At 38.5% G+C, this 18,088-nt stretch overlaps 1 protein-coding gene across 8 annotated transcripts in view; it reads left to right on the forward strand.

Moving 5' to 3' along the window:
• Positions 1-18,088, forward strand: part of UTRN (utrophin) — a 331,818-nt gene that overhangs the window by 67,057 nt on the left and 246,673 nt on the right. For all 8 annotated transcript variants that reach the window (XM_015858079.2, XM_015858086.2, XM_015858082.2 and 5 more), the window contains 11 exons: positions 2,337-2,429; positions 3,794-3,871; positions 6,671-6,763; positions 7,636-7,808; positions 10,822-10,937; positions 12,030-12,193; positions 12,739-12,942; positions 13,978-14,159; positions 14,791-14,941; positions 16,101-16,220; positions 16,814-16,915. In XM_015858079.2, coding sequence (XP_015713565.1) covers positions 2,337-2,429; positions 3,794-3,871; positions 6,671-6,763; positions 7,636-7,808; positions 10,822-10,937; positions 12,030-12,193; positions 12,739-12,942; positions 13,978-14,159; positions 14,791-14,941; positions 16,101-16,220; positions 16,814-16,915 — 1,476 coding nt within the window. The remainder of the gene's footprint in view (positions 1-2,336; positions 2,430-3,793; positions 3,872-6,670; positions 6,764-7,635; positions 7,809-10,821; positions 10,938-12,029; positions 12,194-12,738; positions 12,943-13,977; positions 14,160-14,790; positions 14,942-16,100; positions 16,221-16,813; positions 16,916-18,088) is intronic.

The raw sequence follows: 18,088 nt of genomic DNA on the forward strand, positions 1-18,088 counted from the left end.
CTTGGTAGTGTAAGCTGGGCCCTATTTTGTCTTTCAGAAAGGACTCTTTATCTGCCTTGTGTTTGTATAGCGCTTAGCTGGCCCTTAAGTACTTACCAAAGCAACCGTGACTAGCAATTTGCCCTTGCTTGAGGGCTTAGTATGGTTTATCACTGTCAGTCTTACAGTGCACATACTTGCATGTCTTCATCTATTATGCTTGGTGATAGAGTGCTGCTACTCCTGGAATGCTGGTGGAGGCTCTACTGTGTTCTGCTTGTGTCATCTTGAAGTAGAAAGTGAATAAAAATCTGTCAGTTCTGAAAAGGCAAAATTTAGACGGGCTGTGGCTTCTGCAAGATGCTTTTTTTTTATTGTTTGCAAATGTGTATTTGTGTGTCTGAGAATATCTGCACATAGATTTTTTCCAGGAGGCCAGCTCTCTTTCTGGAGATTAGATGTGTGGGTATGGGAAGAGCTGAGGCCTTACCTGCAGCATGGGAGAGGACTTCTGCCTGCCCCTTCTACCTGAGCTCTGATAGCTGCAAGCACACCAGCATAGAGCTGTCCTGCCACTGCAAACTCTGCCACAGCACTACCGAGCCATTGCTGCTTGCACAGGGCACTGCCGTGATCTCATATTGGTGGGCAGCTCAGCTCCATCACACTGCTTTTTCAAGTGTACTAGCAGTTGGTCAGATATCGTCTTGCCAAGGGGAGGAAATCCATAGGCGTTTGCAGTGGAACCTGTCTGAATTTCTGTGTGCCTTGTGATTGTGTGTGCTGTGCTTTTACACTGCCTGCTTGTGATAAGCTGCTTACTTTATGACTTATGGGCATCTGCTACCACAACAGTGTTTGAGTGGTATTACATGCAGCCAGACCTCTGCTAGCACCTGCTATCTACCCTCCTGGACAAGTGAACAATTTCTCTATGCCCATACCATCAGTATCCTCTGTGTAGTGATGCAAAACAAATCTAAATAAGATTTATTTATTTTTTTTTTACTGTATTGTCCCTGTGAATTGCCTCCTCCCATTACATACCAAGAACTGTACAAGAGGTTTCCTGTCCTGCAGCTTCAGCTTGCATTAAACGTTTAGTCGAGTTGCTATGAGAAGCAAAACATCTTGAAGCACCTGAGAAGTGCATGCACTAGGATGAAAACTTTGTGCCCTAGAATGGTTATGGCTGAGCAGTGGCAGTATGTGATGACAAAACATTATCAAATGCTGGGATTTAGTGAATGCTTCTATTGGCTGTTAGTCTAGGAGCTGTGTATCTTTCCATGTCCTTTACCTTAGTATGTGTGAATGTGTATAATAAACGCTTTCAGGCAAAACTTGTGAAAGTAATTAGAAAGTAATTAGAAAATGAATTTGTCGGGAAAACCTATTTTGGATCTAATTTATCATTAGAAACAGACTGATGTCTGTGTATTTTAACTAAGTTGCCTGGCTTACATGGTTGTCCTTTTTGTAGTTAGTTCAGCTGGCTGAAACTGAGTGAGCGAGGTGTGTTTCTGTACGGGAAATTGCAGTGTGGCTCCCCTGCTACTCAACTCTGATTTTGTGTGTGTAGTTCTAGTAGCATCAAACCTGATAAAATTTGACATTTAGGGAAGCCCCTAATGAGTTCTTGAGGAAAACAGATACTCTGTCTGAAAATGGGATTGAGTGGGAAGTTGTCTTTTTATTTTTAAGGTTACTAATGGACATTGAGGCAGAAGGAGGAGTGTGAAGGTACAGAAGGCCTATGTCAGCTAATTCAAGTCAGATGGGCCTTTGAGGGCCTTCTTTCTGAAAAGCAATGTTACAAAACAAAGCAATAGAAAAAAGGCAATGTTAGAGGTTTAGGTTTCTTTTAAAGAAAATGTTTTTCTTTTCAAATTGACTTTTCAAGGGGACAGCTTAAGTGATATCCTGGCAGCTGGCAAATGAGTGTTAAAAAGAAAATGCTCTTACTTGATGGCACAGTCAGCAGCTGTCTTAATCCCCTCTCACTCTGAGAGAATTTGCCCCAGTGGATTATTGTAGAAAAACCCCAGTTACCTCCTCCACTAGATATAGTTAGACCATAGCATTCTTTCACAAATGATTCCTCAAATATGCCAAGTTTTGTCTTTTGCCGTTCCTTCATCTGCCCAGCATTGGCCAGGATATTCTCAGTATTAAGCTGCAGATGGAAATAAACATGGCAGAAAACAAGGATATTTTCCTGATCACTGTCATAGTTCCTTGATTTTTATCTACTACGTTCAGTAACAAAAAAGTACACTGATAGATAAAAAGGGAGGAAGCGTCCTTTTCAGGTTAAACACTATTTTTATTACCATGTTTCTTTCTTTATTCTGCAGAGTGGGACACCCCCCGTCAAGGACATGTTCACAGATCTGAAAGATGGAAGGAAGCTTTTGGACCTTTTGGAAGGTCTGACAGGGAAACCTCTGGTAAGGGAGATGTATATGAGTGTGTATTCCTGTTGAAAACAAAACAAACTGTCATGGTTTTTATGTTTGTTTTAAATAAGTGTTTCTAGAGTGTAGTCTGACTGTACTGCTGTCTACAGTTCCAGTGAATTTCCACAGAACTCTACTGGTATAATATATAGAGTCAGGTTGAAACTATTTGTGTAGCTGTTGCATTAGAGGGTTAACATGCTGTTTAGAAAAGCAGATAAAGCCAGTGGTGTTGTTTGCATAGTATATATTTTTAATAGAGGTCTTTAAAGGTCTCTTTCTGGATGATTCAGAAGAGTGAACTACTCCTAATATTCTCATGAAGGATCCCTTAAAGAAGAAAGAAAAAATAACATTTAGTAGGCAAAACAAAAACCTGCATCTCCATTGGAAAAATCTTTTGTGATCCGATGGGTTTGAAAAGGCTGAAAAATTAAACAAGTTCTGTTTAGATTTGAGAATATACTTGTGGGGCTGAAAACTCTTAGCCTGCCAACACTGATGCACCTTCAGTTGGATAGATGAGGTGAAACCTGTGCCATCACATGGGACTAACCTCTTGATTTAACTTCTTATAGAAATCTCAAGTTGATTTGTTGCACTTAACAGGAAATCTTCAGGGATTTAAAATTTTACCTTTCAAGTTTGCCTTATTTTTCTGAACACATGCGTTTCACTGGTAAGTACTTATAATGATTCGCAGTCTGATTTGAGGTCTATTGAAGACAACAAGAATTTCTTTTGTTTCTAATTCACTTTATTACTGTGTTCCAAGTTCAGCTTCACACTCATGCAGTTTGATGATGCAGGAATTGAATTGTGGTGATTAAAAACAAATGGAGTGGCAGATACTGTCAAGAGTTACGGTATTTTTTTTTTTCTCCTAAATTTAAAAGGAAGGAAAGGTCGGGAAGTGTAACTTCTTCCCAGTGTGCAAAGATTTAGCAGGGTTTTGCTGCCAGAAAAATGAATTGCTGCTTGTTCACTCTTGGGAACAAAAAAATTCCAACTACTCTGGCAAATATTCAAAACCCTCAGATTTTCCCTCAGAACTCCCATTTTGCTGTTGTATTGCCAGTACATAATTTTGCAGATGCTGGAAATAAAACTAACAGCCTAGGATAAGTGAAACATGCTTAAAATCCAAGGCTTGTCCTGTACCTTAGGTAGAGAAATTTTGTTCTGACCAGTTTTCATCTTGATGTTTATTTTGGAAGTATTGTGGATGATCTTTCTTTTTCTATTAAGTAAAAAAAAATCATGGGAAAAGAAAAACAATTTTTTCTTGCTCACATGCTTATTTTGCTTTGATCAGCTAAATTTATTTTGATACAAACGCTGTCAATCTTTTGCAGCCTAAAGAACGAGGTTCCACGAGAGTACATGCTTTAAATAATGTCAACCGAGTACTGCAAGTCTTGCATCAAAACAATGTAAGCATACTTTTCCACATCTCTTTTTATATACTTCTAAATTTATTCTTGCTTGTAAATGTGTTTGTAATGCATAGAATAAAGACTGTAGCACTTAAAATGAAAATTCAGCAGGTAAATTGTTCTCAGTTTTCTTCATCCAGTGTTATTTCAGTGTCTGGTAACTTTGTGAAATCCTAAAATGCAAATTTAATCCCAGTATAACTAAACTCTATTAGAATTACTAAGATGTGTTCAGCTTTGAAAACAAAGCTGACTTGTAACCCTGTTATGCATAGCTCATGAGTATGGCTGGACAAATAGCTAATCTCCAGTGAAGGTGCATGACTTGTACAACAGTCTGAAGTTATGACAGGTACTGCGTCTGTGTGTTTTCGTGTCCTGCTCTCAAAATGTATGGAGATCTTTCCAGTGACAGCTGTCAAATCTTTGAGTGTAACTGCCTTTGAGGTCTGCTAATTGATCAGGAAAAGCAAACAGAAAACTCCAGCCACTCATCTTTAAGAAAAATGGGAATAATAGCTGTTTGTTTCATTTTTATTTAAAGTTTTGTTCTTGTTGTATAGAAACTAGTACTGTTGTAGCAAAATAATTTCATTTTTTCCCCAGATAACCACTCCTGATAAGCATAGTTGTCTATATTTAGAATTTCTGTTTGTGAATATCAAGGCACTGAAATAGTTTAATAACAACATCCTGGCAAAGAAATACATCTAATGAAAAAGGCACTGACATATTTATGGAAACTGCTGATAGAAGAGTTACATGAATGTCCTATATATATAATACTGCAATTTTCCTTCCACATTCATAAACCAGTGTCATATTTCTAGGAAGCAGCCAAAGTTTAGTGGTGGGTTGTTTGTTTTCCTTCTTTGAGGTATTGTAAATATTGATTTATTTTTTTTTTCTAAGGATAAGTAATAGGTCTTTCCAACTTCAAATTAATTTAATTTATGAATATAATAAATGAAATGATTTTGAGTTACAGTTATTAATTAGTTCTTCCTTAAGCGAGTGTTTCTAGAAGTAAACAGATGGTGTTAGTTAGCTGAAAGTTACTGAGGTCAGATGTGATTTATACCTACTGCTTACCTTCAAAAGTGTTTGTGCTTAAGATGAAGGGAAAAGAAGAAGCAGTTGCCTTCTGTGAGCTGAGAGTTTGTGACCTGTACAGTATTCAAAACCTTGAAAGCAACTTAGGAAATGTTTAAAATCCACATTGCAAGGAGCAGGCAAACCTACAAGATGTACATGTTCAAATGGTGATGGGACCTCACGCATCTAATGAGCTGAGTGACTTCATGTTGTAGGCGTAGGTTGCAATGGGAATATAGTATATTATATATTATATATATAATATATATATAATTGTGATTTGAAAAAAAAGAGGTGTTTTTGTTACTCATTCTCAGGAATATTTCTCTTCTATTCAGGTATAAAAAGCTTTTGTCATATAAGTGTTTTATTTTTGTTCCCTTCTCCTTTGGTCTTTCTGCTCCTTGTGTTCTACAGTGCTCCAGGCTAAACTGGTAGGCACTGACAGCACTTTCAGTGTGTTTTTGCCTGTTCAGTTTACAGTTGCCTGAAGAAAGTATATCCTCGGTATTTATAAGGAGGTTTGTGTTAAAATTCCATTCTACCTGCTGTAAAAGCTGGGAGAGGTCAATCCTCAAATCCAAGTACTTTAAAGCATAACTTGTTGCTAATTGCTAATCTCAACAGCAAAGTTTGGGTTTGATTTTACTACCTGGGATGACTTTGTGGAACTGAAAATTGCGTAGCTGGTATCTGAAAGCAATGAGGTTACAAATACGTTTTGCAGAAGTCAAGTTGTTCAGCCTAAAGAATGAGGCAGTTTGTTTGAAGATTGTTTGATAAGAGGAAAAACATCCACAGAAAACCATTATGTTCATGCATACTAGGTATGTCTTATAAAATAAAATGAAACTTTGTATTGTTCTTGCCTATTTTATCATTGTAGGCTAGATCCACTGACAGACAGAGGTGGTCTCAGTCACTGACCTCTGATTGCCCATATTGTTGAACTGCTAACCAGCTCCTTGGTGTGGCTTTTGTAGATGTGAACAGTGCTGTTCCCACATACAGCTCTTAGGGTTAGTGTAAGCTGGGAACTGGATAGTACAGCTTTGTTCTGGAGCGAGGATGAGAATGGAAGAGAAAAGCTTCACCACAGAGTTGAAATACATGGTGTTATTTGCCCCTGGAACTGGAGGATGGCTCAGATTATTTGTGAGAATGAATCACCATGCTCTGTACTATATGGAAACATGTTTCACTGTCTGCTGTATAGAGGTATTTGTTTCCTTTGCCAAAGGGAGCCGTTACTAGTCCTGTTTCCATAGGTCATGGTGGTGATGCTCTGTTAACACAACAGTGTGCTCTGTTAGGTTCCTCTGAAAGATGGAGGTTGGTGCTTCTTTTCATTGACTGAATGGAGAGGAGTAGCCTCAATTCAGACTGTAAAGTAGCAGCAAGTGTCTGGTGGTGTGCTCTAAGTTCATCTTCTCCTGAGTGCTGAAAACTTAATACTGGAGTGGGTAGCCTCATGTATTCTCTTGCGTGCTGAAATAATCTAATCTCCCTATCTCTCTCCCCATTTTTTGTTTTTAAATATTCTCACTTTGAATGTCCGAGGCGTATAGAAAACTTGAACATCTTATGTGTCCCTTAAGCTTTTGGTCTCCTTTTGTAAACTCGTCCCATTTGGATGCTGATTCATACAAAGCTTTAACCTTTGACAATGTTGTTTGATAGAGTTGATTCTGACCTTTCCAGGTGGAACTGGTGAATATTGGGGGAACTGACATCGTTGATGGAAATCACAAGCTGACACTGGGGCTGCTCTGGAGCATTATCTTGCATTGGCAGGTGAGGAGGATGTAGTGAGATCTCTTCCCTTCCAGGAATCATGTACATCTAATCTGGGATTCTCACAAATCTTTCTGGAGTTTTGTCAGTGTTAAAAAAACACGTTTCTATTTTAGGCTGGTAAATAAAGACAGGCCAGTGTTTGGTTTCTGACCTCTGTTGGCTGCCTCCTGTGATGTGTATTCCAATGAGCTATGTTGTACTTGCTCATTTCAGTACCTATGGCTGTTAATTACTGGGACTTTTCATGCTAAAACATTGTTTATGTTTGTTCCTCAAGACACTTACATTTGCAGGTGTTTTTCTGCTGTCTTGGTAGCTTTGTTGGGCTTGCATCTTTCATGCAGCTCTGGAGGTTTGTTTCTCAGAGTCATAGATTGAATTGCTCCCAGTTTATCCACATACCTGAGAGGATCACTGGATTCACTTGGAGGGACTTCAGCGGATGCTTGCACATAGCACATCAAACAGCACACTTCCTGTGTTGGCTGAACAGTTATCCTGTTCTTGCCAAAAGCCTCTGCAAAGTTGTATTTTTGGGGTTTGTTTACTAATGAAACCCCAGTGCAAGTCAGTAAGAAATATTATACCCCATGGTGAGTGCTGGCAGCAATGAGGAGTGGGGGAGGGCTGTAATGTAGGAATAACTTGCCATTTATTACATGGTGCTTTACTGGTACTTGTGATCAGTAGAGAGTAAAGATGGCCTGAAGGCTCCTATTCCTACCTCTCATATAAAGAGTTGAAGCTTGACTCATAGCTTTTCACGGAAAAGAGCCTTTTCTGGTTTGTAAACTAGCTTGGTTGAAGAGATTTGTAAGCAGAAGAAGTGGAGAGCATGTCTGTAAGGTGTCGGTGCTGCTGTCTTGCAGGTGAAGGATGTCATGAAGAATATCATGTCAGATTTGCAGCAGACCAACAGTGAGAAAATCTTGTTGAGCTGGGTTCGGCAGTCCTCAAGACCTTATAGTCAAGTCAATGTTTTGAACTTCACAACGAGCTGGGCAGATGGACTTGCTTTTAATGCTATCATCCACAGACACAAGTAAGTGACATAGTTCATACCTATTGAAGTAAGCTGCGTTTTTTTTCACCTGTGTCTTTGTGCTTGAGCATTTGCAGACTTCTAGGCTGTTTCAGTAGTTCATTTTTGTTGTAGTAGCAAATAACAATGCATAGATACTGCTGGACCCTTGCCAAAAACAAAGCCAAGGCAGCAATGCAACTCTCATAATTCTTGCATGTACTCTCACTAAGTGGATTTATATCCTACAGAGGTATCTACAGAGTGTATGCTGAATGAGTATCTATACTGATTGATCTCTGTCAGTTATGTTGCTTCTCCTTGCATTTTCTTCATTTTATCTTCCCTCCCATGCAATGGGAAAAACTCCTTCACCTTGCCATATCGCTTTAGTAGGAAAGTACAGAAGCTTCAAAATGAAGGATTGAGAAAGATGAGCTCTGTGGCTCTTTTTAGGTTTTCAATATATGTTACTTGAAGGACTCTATTCAGTGCTTTCAGGAGGGCAACTTCTTTGCATGTTTTGTTGAGTAGAAGAATGTTCAGCATGTTAATAGCATGATGATATTACCTCCTAGCCACCAGGTAGCTGTCATAGCAAAAAGTTCATATATTCTGGGTATTAATATTCTGGGCACCAATATTCTGGGTGCTGGTAAAGTGTTCACAAAGCCCGTGTTCTCTGATCTTCAGCCTAGGCCTGGTCTGATGTACCAGTGTCTTTAGGGTCTGGCTGGTGTTCAGCCTGCACACATGTACGGAGAGCATATGTGCATTCAGAGGGCTTCTAAAAGTTTGGAAGAGATGTTTTGGAAAGGCAGAGAAATACTTATGGGAGTCGCTGGAGTTTACACTGTCAGAAGTGTTAACAAGGTGTGATCTTTACAGGTGGTTTTCTTGTCAGTGTAATTGTCTGTAAAGGCATAGCTCTGCCAGTGAACATAAAGCTTTGTCTTAGAGAGAGCACTAGCTTTAGACACAGGTGAGACTCATGTTCCTAATAATGAATACTGAGAAGGACAGAGTTAGAAAAATCAGCTTTAGGCTGTTTGTGGACCTTATGCCCTTTGACTCTCTGCTTGGGCTTTCTGGGTTCTGAAATCTGTGAGCTCTGTCCTTTCCAAAGCACTGCTATATAGCAAAAGTACCTGATAAAACCTTTGCATGACTGTACTTTCCTCTGGCTTTGGAAAACTTCTCATAGTTAGCTGTCTCTCTGCTGTTCCTTTGAGCCTTTTATACCCTCTTCTGGGAACCTGGCAAGCTTGGAATTCTTAACACCTGCAGTCTTTAAGCAAAGCACCATTTTCCCCACACTTCCCCATGTCGTGAACTGGCTTTAAATCTAGGCAGCCTTTGAAAGGAAGAATCTGTAAAAGACCCTTGCAGGGAACAAAGGGATTGAGGCATGTTGCAGAATTGGTAGGACAGCAAAGCTGCTTAGCTTACCTGGATCAGTATTGCCTCCCTGCCTAAGGAGTACTTTCAGTATTGTGTTTTTTATTTAGTTTTGTCCTCGTACACTTAATATAAGGGAATTCTTGTGGTTCCTATTAAGAGCTTTAGTAGCTCGCTTTTCTCTGTGTGTCTACGAACAGTCTCTAATAGTTTTACCTCTTGGTTGTAATATTGAATAACTTCGTTAACACTCTCAGTACTTAAGTTATATAAAGTAATGGGACATAAAACATTTGATTGTGTTAGTCTCTTTCATTTCCTAATATTAGCTAAGTTCTTCTTTGAATTGAGTTCTATTCTTTGGTACAGTTTTTTTCTACTCCTAGGTCAATACCTAGGTTACGTTCTATTAGAATTTGCATTACTGTGGCAGTTAGTGCATGTACAATACATTCATTGCAAAATGTTTTTCAAAGTAAAAGTCTCTTCTGAAACTTTGTGAATCTGTGCAGCTGTCTTTTGCTTCTTGCATTGAAGTACAGTATTCCATAAACGTGTATTAGGAGCTTTACACATTTGCCCCCCTGTCCCAGCTTTTATTCTGACTTTTTGCTCCTCAGACCCTGTTGGTTTATGGCCTTCCTATTTCACTAAGTGTGATAATCCAACAGATGTTAAAAGAATACTCTCAGGTCAATTTATAACTGAAATAAGAATTAAAAGAACTGAAGGCAATCCCATTTCTTCCTCCCCAGTTTCTGTGGAATGCAGAATCAATAGCAGTATTTTGACAAGAAGCCACTATACAGAGGAATGTAAAGTATTTTAATGGTTTGTAGCTGTAATGGCTCATCATGCCCTGTGGATATAGATAGCAATGGGAGGGGGCCCTCTTTGTTGATGCTTTTTTTTACTCCATACTCTCTGCACTTTACCACTTAGATCTGCTGGTATGTTTTCGAGTATGCGGCTGGGCTGGAAATATGGTTTGGTTAATGCTAATGGAAGTTGAAGGGTGCTGGGCTGCTGATGCTGTAAATCTATCTACATGTTGGTCTAATTCATGGTGTGACTCATGAATGCTTCAGATTTTTCTTTTTAAAGAAGGGAGGAAGGCCAAGTGACATAGTAAGTTAGCAGGTGTGGAGATTCCTGTTCCTGGCTGTGATGATCTTGGCTGGTCACTGAGCTACATGACAAGTTTGGAGTGAGGCTCTCTAGAAACAGAGTAGAGTGACTCTTGATTACGTGGCATGGCCTGACACAAAAACCCCATAGTGGGAATAACACTGTAAAAAGAAAGAATTGAAGAAAATTGCTTCCAGAAGAAATTTAAAACACAGAATTTACTTATTTTCTTGTTATTAGTACTTAGCCTCTAGTTACACTTAATGTAAGAATGAAATGTGGATGGCACTGTGGACATGTGGTCACTTAAGCTGTTTGTGATTGCCAGTATGTTTTTGTATTTCTGCATTTGTGAATTCACTGGGATTTGTTTTTTGTATGTATGTTCATGTTTATATTGCTTATATAGCTACCTCATCATCTGTAACTTAAAATTCCGAATGGCATGGGTCTTTAAATTTAGATTAAATTCACTGTTCTTTTTTTCTGTTTTGTTTTTTGCTTTCAGACCTGAGTTCTTCAGCTGGGATAAAGTTATAATGATGTCTCCGATTGAGAGACTGGAACATGCTTTCAGCATAGCCAAAAACCACCTGGGAATTGAGAAACTGTTGGATCCTGAAGGTGCAAAATAGTTATTCTACTTGAGATTTGAAGCCTTTTGAGCTTTTCAAGAAAATGCTTATATAGACCTTTATTGTTAGTACAAATTCCAGCAATTTTGTGCAGCGGTATTTTGTTTCGGTCCCTTAAATTTGAAGTTAAAAGTATGTAAATTGTAGGGAAAGAGAGAGTATGCTTGTATATGGCTGTCTCAGCTTTGTTGAATGTTAAGGTTCAGACTGGCTTACCCTTCAGAGGCAGCATACAGGAACATAAACAAAAACCATGTACAAATTTTATTTTAGGAGGGGTTCTATTGCAAATAGACTTTCCTGATGAACTAGAGCATTTTGCAGAATGGGATAGCTTAAGTGTTTGTGATCTTTTGTTCTTTATTATATACACTCTGTGTAACAGTAGCTGTCAACGCTGTGAATACCTTACTGTGAACTCTCATCAGGAAACTTGTGTGGCCCTTTCTTAAAATCCTGAGCTGTCACTCTGCTTTGAAGTGAATCTCTGAAGATCCATTCTGTATGACAAACTCTCAAACTTTATGGATGGAAGCACCACCACCTTATTTATTCATTTATTTATTTAATTTTACATTTTCTTTTTAAAAGTAAGCTGACTGAGTAGAACTCAGAACCCCAACTATATGTAAACCAGAGTCTGTGAAACTCTTTTCCATATGAAAAGTAAACAAATGAACTGACCTGTGCTGAAAGCGAGGGTAGAACTCAAGTAGAAGTGTCTTTTTGAAGGATTTTGTTCCTGAACTGCATTTCTTCTTAGGAGATTCTCAAGAATGTTTCCAAAACCATTTTTATTCCTCAGTAACTTCAGGTTTGGGCTCTTCAAAAAGGTCATACCTTTTAATGTAAATTCAATTGCAAACATAGGAAATTATTTTTGTATCATTTCTTTAGTTGTGCTTTCAACATGTCTGAAAATGCAGTCTTTTAAAGAAAACCTTACTAAGGGCTAATTAACAGGGGAACCTGTGCTTTACTCTGTATGTGAAGTATCATTGTCTTAACTGTATTCTGTGTAATGAATTAGAAAAGCAGTTTCTTTATTAATCCCTCTTCCCTTTTTTTTTTTTTGATGCAGATGTTGCTGTACCACTTCCAGACAAAAAGTCTATTATCATGTATTTAACATCTTTGTTTGAGGTCCTTCCTAAGCAAGTCACCATGGAAGACATTCGGGAAGTGGAGACCCTTCCAAGGAGATTCAAACAGGAATGTGAAGATGGAGAATTCAACTTGAAGCAGGCATGTTTGTTATCGCAGCCTGTCTGTGTCTTCTTGAGTTATTTTAGCTGATCTTCAGGCTTGTCAGTTCCCTGCAACATGCTTTCTATCTTATTGAACTTAATTGGGAAAAATATGAAAAATCATACCATCTTTCTGAATGCCTTCGTTGACTTTATCTTCCTTTTTCTTTCCTGATTCGTCTATGTGTTCTTTTCACTGAGGTAAAAAGTTACATGCACGTTATGTGTGTTTTATTCGTTTAGTTTATTTTCCGTATTTATCATGGGAAGTGGTAGTCTGAAGTCTGCAACAGAGTTAGCAGCAGGGCTGCTAGTCGTGGTGGGGTTTGGTGGGTATTTATTTCTGTGGGAAGTCCACTGCTCTGTTAAATTATTAAAATGAAAGTTCTCTATCCAGATTCTGTTGGCCCTTCTCATTAGAAATGTACCTAACAGTTTTAAAGTTTTATGAAGGGTTGAAAAGGATCTTAGTTGTTCTTAGTATCATTTTTTAAAGCATCTTTTCAGGTTTTTGAAGATGTCACTTTTCTCTTGGCTGCCTAGGCTGTCACACTTGAAGAGGAGCAGAGCAGTTCTAGAGCAGAAACCCCCAGCACAGTGACAGAGGTGGACATGGACTTGGATAGCTACCAAGTTGCTCTGGAAGAAGTTCTCACGTGGTTGCTGTCAGCTGAGGATGCATTTCGGGAACAGGAAGAAATATCTGGTGATGTTGAAGAAGTCAAAGAGCAGTTTGCCACCCATGAAGTAAGCAGTAAGCTTTTCTTAAGTTATTTCATGGTTTTAGGGTTTTTGTTTGTTTATTTGTTTGTTTTGGTGTGTTTGTTTGAAACTAAATAACTTGTTATACACATACACACACACTCACACACACACACACACACACACATATATGTTTTGAATGGACAAATAATTGTTCATTTGGCAGTAAAGTAGATCTTCCTAAGAGAAACTTGCAGTATAGCAGGTTTTGAAACTTTTTTTGAGTTGACTTTCTGAGGCTGGCTCACTGATGTCATTGTCATGGGATTATTTGGGTTGGAAGAGAACTTAAAGACAGTCTAGTTCCAGCACCTTTTGCCATTGTCAGGGACACCTTCTACTAGATAAAGTTTCCTAGAGCCTCATATAATCTGGGCTTGAACACTTCCAGCGATGGAGCATTCACAGCTTCTCTGGGCAACATGTGCCCCACTTGCAGTATCCATATTACAAGAACAGTCTAATCCAGCCTGATTCTCATTTCTCTGCCAACTTCTGAAAAGCCTGGTCTGCCTGATGTTATCTGCTGTGAAATTGATAATCATTTCAGTTTAATTCAGTGGTCTCTCTGTTTTGATTAGAATAGTTTTCAGAAATGTGTTTACTTCTGAATTCCTGTTTTTTTTGTCAATTACTTTGTTTCAGTTCTGTTCAAAGTCAGAACAAATAATGTTCTGTTATAATGTTGAAAGACTGAAGTGTCATGTTAGATGTTTTAGTTCTTTACTGTGTCAGCTTACTGTATACAACTTCATCTAAAATATAATTACAGGCCAATATGAACTTCTAAAACTGTGAACAAAAGAAAGAGGTCTTTTGGATTTTCACTAAGTATATGAATTTTAGTTAATAACTTCCAGAGTTCAATTTACATGCTTATGGTACCCTTCAGATTTTATTTGCTGTTGATTATAGATTAGTTGGTAAGTTCTTGGTGCATTTGTTCAAAGACTGTAGAAATGCAGACTCCTGATAAGGAGCTCATGGATCAGTGACGTGCCTGCTTGTACTGTTTTCCAGGCTTTTATGATGGAACTGACTGCACACCAAAGCAGTGTGGGCAGTGTCCTGCAGGCTGGGAACCAGCTGGTGGCACAGGGAAATCTGTCACCTGAAGAGGAGTTTGAGATTCAGGAACAAATGCTGTTGCTGAACTCCCGCTGGGAGGAGCTCAGGGTGGAGAGCATGGACAGGCAGTCCCGGTGAGTCATGCCTCACAAACTCTCCTAAAGCTGCAGGACAGGCTTCTGTTGCCAGAGGAATTGCTTTTCATCTACTTTGTGGGATACTTTTTTGTGTGTCCCAATCTGAAAAGTTAATTCTGAAGTCCATCCTCTTTGTACTTTCCAACATAAACAGAGGAAATGGATATAACTTTTCTTGGATTCTTAAGTAAGAGTATTTTAAAACTTATGTTATATAAGCGTACCATACTAAATATATGGTATCTACATGCAGTAGTTACATAAATGTGTTTTTTAATATTTTCAGTTAGTTTAAGCTCCTGAATAAAAGATACAGTAGATGTGAATGTGTTTCTAGAATTAAAGAGCAGCTAATGGAATTCTTTCCCACCGCTGCTTTATCAAGCTCAGAGGTACACATCAAGGAAGAAAGAGATTGCAGCTCTCAGCAGTGGTTCTGGTAGCAGCAAATTGCAGTTTTGAAACAGTCTGTGGTATAAATTGCAGAATTCACTATTATTTGATTTTACTTAACTAGTTTATGAATGGTGGTGTGTCTTTCCTTTAGTAAGTAGAACTTAGTCTGTATCTCTGGGAAGACTGTTACTGAAATAACTCTGCCTGTATTTCCCCTGTATTTCCCCTGCAGCCTGCATGACATGCTGATGGAGCTACAGAAGAAGCAGTTGCAGCAGCTGTCTGACTGGCTGACAGTTACAGAAGAACGCATTCAGAAGATGGAGTCCCAACTCTTAGCTGAAGATTTAGAGGCCCTTCAAAAACAGATAGAAGAACACAAAGTGAGCCTTTCTTCTGTAATTGATTGGAAGGTTTCCTTAGCTGAGGAGTTTTTTAAAGGATGAGGATGAGATCGGAAAGAACTGGACACTGTGTAACATGTTAGCACTGGTGAATATAGGAGAAACTGTTTTATCTTTGCTTCGTGCAAGAAATGAAGCCTTTCCAGGTGAATTCTTGCTATAAGGGACGGTATGAAATGCATTGTAGATAATAGACATTCAATGACTGTCAAGCGTTGCTAAGACATACTTGCGATTTGCTACTTAAAATAATGTGGGAGTCAAAAGTATCAGGAATGACCTCTCAATTCTAGTCCCTGCTATTACTGAGATTGCATCCTAAGGAAATGTATAGATACTACTCTCTGTGTACAACATTTTTGAATTGGTATGATTCTCACTTAAGCTTCTGGATAGGAGTCTCGCCTTTCTAGCCTGCAGTTGTTTTTTGAAAGATGGCCTTTTAATATTTGTCATGCTTTCAGCTTTGGTTTTTTGCAGTCAGTGCTGAGGTTTGACCTTCTGCCTGACTCGGGGCATACCTCACAGGGCGAGAACTGCTAAGTATTCTTAGCCTGTGTAATTTCTTGTCCCACGCTTGCATTCTTTGCTCTTGTCTTCAAAGATCTGTTGATCATACAGTAGCTTAAGATTTTCTGGGATGGAAAGTGATATTTACAGTACTTTAAAGGCATATGGGTATTGCAGAGTTATTTGAGAGGTAGGTTTTAACCAGAAGCTTAGCTGCCAGAAGTTGTATGAAGATTTAAATGTACAGATTATTTTAAACTGATTAGAGTGATGCATGTTTTGTAGTTGCTAGGTATTGATTTGTGTCAGTTGTATTTGGTACTTAGGTTTTGAGAAATGTCAACTATTAAATGTTCATAGTGTTTTTCCCATGTGACATATGTATTCCAAATATATATATATATATATATATATATATATATATTGTTAAGCGAGTATAAAAGGGTAGGTTCTCTTCTCTATAGCAGATGTATAGAAATTCAGTGCAACTGTCATATAATTCTTCTAGACAGCAATGATGCATACTTTCAAAAGCATTTCTTTGTTTTCCAGTATTTTAACAAAAGGGTTTATTTTCTAGCAGTCTTGCTGAATATTTGAAGTTCATAATCAGTGCTGTGTTTTCTAGAGCTTGCAAAGTGACCTAGAGGCAGAGCAAGTGAAGGTAAACTCTCTAACGCACATGGTTGTCATTGTTGATGAAAGCAGTGGGGAGGGCGCTACAGCTATTCTGGAGGAACAATTGCAGGTAAAGTGTTAGTGGTTTTTAGTTTAATTTTATTTTTTTTAATTGCATGCCTTTAAAATATTTGCATATAATTGCTAATCAAAAGGTTTGTGCTTAAAGACAATTTGTCCTACAAAGCAATTTTAAGTAATATAGTTTTAAATGTAAAATTAATGTGAAGAATTATTAAACTTGCTCACCATAGAACCTGTGAAAGTTCTTTGGCTTTCAGACTAAATTCCTGATGATTTAAGCTGCTTGCATCACCAGCGACTTAAGCATTTTTGTGATGCATCTTTTCAGCAGTTTCACTAAAATAGGGAAATGCGCAGTACAATTATTCATTTCATACAGGCAATTTTCATCAGGGAGTTATAATTTGGTGGAAAAATATATAAACTCGTGAAGAGAATTGATCTAGGAAATACTGTATAAATTATTTTCCTGGTGGATTTTTTTTTTTTTTTTTTTTTTGAGTTAGGCTGTATCCCTAGTGAAACATTTAGAAAAAAGGGTCAATTAAAATGCAGTTCATGATATTTTAATTAAAATATGTTTTTTTGTATTTCATTGTGAGGCTTGTGAATATTCATGAATATTTCCTGCTTTTGTAGAAGCTGGGAGAGCGGTGGACAGCAGTTTGCCGTTGGACTGAGGAAAGACGAGTCAAATTGCAAGAAATTCAGCTTTTATGGCAGGAGCTGCTAGAAGAGCAGGTGAGATCTGTGGGTTAACCACAGCGGTTTCTGAATTTTTGAATTTTATTTTTTATTTCATAAAGTATCTCTCAGTGGGGTTTAACAAAATCTCACAAAATAGCTGTAAAGAGCTAGAATTTTGGTTACTGTTTGGGCTCCCAGTATGTCTTGAACAGTACAGCGCAAATATTTACTCAACTTTTAGCAAGAAAATGTATGCCTCCTTATAAAACAGTTTTGAAGGTACCTATTTAATGTTCTTGTGGGACTTTGTACTCCTGAATATTCTGTTACTTTATATTCATCTATTTCAATGAATTCTACAAAGTAAGAAAAATTAGAGTCACTACGCGCTGAATCTTTGTCAGAACTTTAATTATAGAATGGTTTGAAGGGGCCTTAAAGATAATCTAGTTCCAAACTTCCTGCCATGGGCAAGGACAGCTTCCACTAGATCAGGTTTCTCGAAGCTTTCTCTCTCCCCCAGGGATGGAGCATGCACAGTTTCTCTGGGCAGCATGTTCGAGTGCATCAGCAGTCTCATAGTAAAAATCTTCTTCCTCATATCTAGTCTAATCCTACTCTCTTTTGATTTAAAATCGTTACCTATTTCACTGTCACTGCATGTTCTTGTTGAAATTTACTTTCTAGCTTTCTTATAGGCCCTTTGTAGGTACTGGAAGACCTCAGTGAGGACTCCTTGCAGCTTTCTCTTCTCTAGGCTGAACAAACCAAACTTTCTAAGCCCCTCTTTGTAGGACAGGTGCTCTGACTGTCCTTGTGGTCCTCCTCTGGACTTGCTCCATGAAGTTCTTGTCTGGGTGTACTGCATCCAGTACACCAGGCTGAGCCTCATGGGAGCATAGTAGAAGGGGTACAGCCACTTCCCTCAGCCTATTGGCTGTGCTAGTTTGGATGCAGCCCAGGATATGGTTGACATCCTTGGATGCGAGTGCACTGGAAGCTCCTGTTGAGCTTAGCTGGTGAGGCCACATCTGGATTACTGTGTCTGGTTTTGGGATCCTCAGTTCAAGAAGAGCGGGAAACTTCTGGAGTGAGTCTCGCAAAGGGCCACAAAGATTACCAGGAGAAACCTGGACTATCTTCTCTTATGAGGAAGGGCTGAAAAACATGGGACTATTCAGCCTGGAGAAGAAAAGACAGAGGGGATATTACCAATGCTTGTAAATA

Source organism: Coturnix japonica, chromosome 3, assembly GCF_001577835.2.
Source record: "Coturnix japonica isolate 7356 chromosome 3, Coturnix japonica 2.1, whole genome shotgun sequence".
Lineage (NCBI taxonomy): Eukaryota > Metazoa > Chordata > Aves > Galliformes > Phasianidae > Coturnix > Coturnix japonica.